Genomic DNA, 1158 nt, shown 5'->3' on the forward strand with positions numbered 1-1158 from the left:
TCCATTAGGATTCAAGAAAGATGAAAACTGTATTTATTTTAATTCTAATAAATAATTAAGGAAAGATTCTAAATGTGTTGTGAGTGGATTTACAGTCTTAACTGATTTCTATTAAGAACTTTAAAAAATAAAACATCATAACTCTTCCAATTATTAGTTCTAATTCTTTTAATCTTTCTATTTTGACCTTCAATAAAAAATTTCTAGCTGTCATACAAAACTAGCTGTGATTTCGTTCTTACAGTGTTATGATATGATACCTTCTCCCTTAGAGTCATCCATCTACATCACTTACCTAAACAACAGTTTTATTGCATTAATCAAACACATGACACTTGAAAACACTAAGTTAGAACAGAAATCAGATATGCAATTACAGAACAGTTGAAGGACCATAGAAGTCATGAACCAAAGGAAACAAAATTGACTCTCAAGAAAACTAGACTCTTGCAGAATGCAAACACAAACACAACATACACTTACTTACATTAGAGTTCTGCATGCAACTAAAACTTTGAGGATCAAAACCTTTAAAACACATAGAGATCAGCCAATTCCTCCAAAGAGTCAGAACCAAACATTGGATCCGCATTTTCTAACATCCATAACAGATGATCAAAGAGAACCACCTCACAGTTGATAATCAAAATACTTTTATTGTTGCCCTCTTGATTTGACTTGTTGATTAGAGCTTTCAGAAGAGGGTTATTCAGATACTTAGAGCTGATCACATACTGTTTTCTTGTGCTGCCAACAAGTACAGTTTCACAATGTTCATCTTCTTGCATGTCATGCACTTTCCATGAATCTTCCTTCACAAACTTGGACCTTAGGCTATTATATGATGAAGACCTTCCTAGACGCCTTGACAAACTCTTGCATTTACTAAGTAATAGATTGAGTTTGTTCATTTTGTTTTGGATGAGGGAAGTCTAAGGGAAGAAGAGGAACTAAGAGAGGGTTGGTTGTGGAAAACCAGTGGAAGAACACAAAGAAAAGTAAATTAGAGTAAAAAATGAATTGTTCTGAGCTTTTAAAGAGAGCTAGGACCAAAATCATTGAATTGGAGTGCTAGAAGTGTGGGCTCAATTTGGATTCAAACCATTTTAATGACACCAACAAGCCATCATTAGTTAATAAAAATAAAGGTTGTAGCTT

General features: G+C 33.5%; 1 protein-coding gene across 1 annotated transcript; it reads right to left on the reverse strand.

Annotated features, from left to right (window-relative positions):
- Nucleotides 1-291: 291 nt before the first annotated feature.
- LOC148191221 (auxin-responsive protein SAUR77-like) lies at nucleotides 292-1113 on the reverse strand. Its single transcript, XM_088102564.1, has one exon. The coding sequence runs from the start codon at nucleotides 909-911 to the stop codon at nucleotides 531-533; it is 381 nt and encodes a 126-aa protein (XP_087958690.1). The 5' UTR covers nucleotides 912-1113; the 3' UTR covers nucleotides 292-530.
- Between the last annotated feature and the right edge of the window lie 45 nt (nucleotides 1114-1158).

This window comes from Vigna umbellata, chromosome 11 (assembly GCF_029865625.1).
Source record: "Vigna umbellata cultivar VRB3 chromosome 11, Vumbellata_1.0, whole genome shotgun sequence".
Lineage (NCBI taxonomy): Eukaryota > Viridiplantae > Streptophyta > Magnoliopsida > Fabales > Fabaceae > Vigna > Vigna umbellata.

Bases quoted from the DNA above. Each gene is read 5' to 3' on its own strand.
- LOC148191221 (XM_088102564.1), bottom strand. From the start codon at position 911: ATGAACAAACTCAATCTATTACTTAGTAAATGCAAGAGTTTGTCAAGG.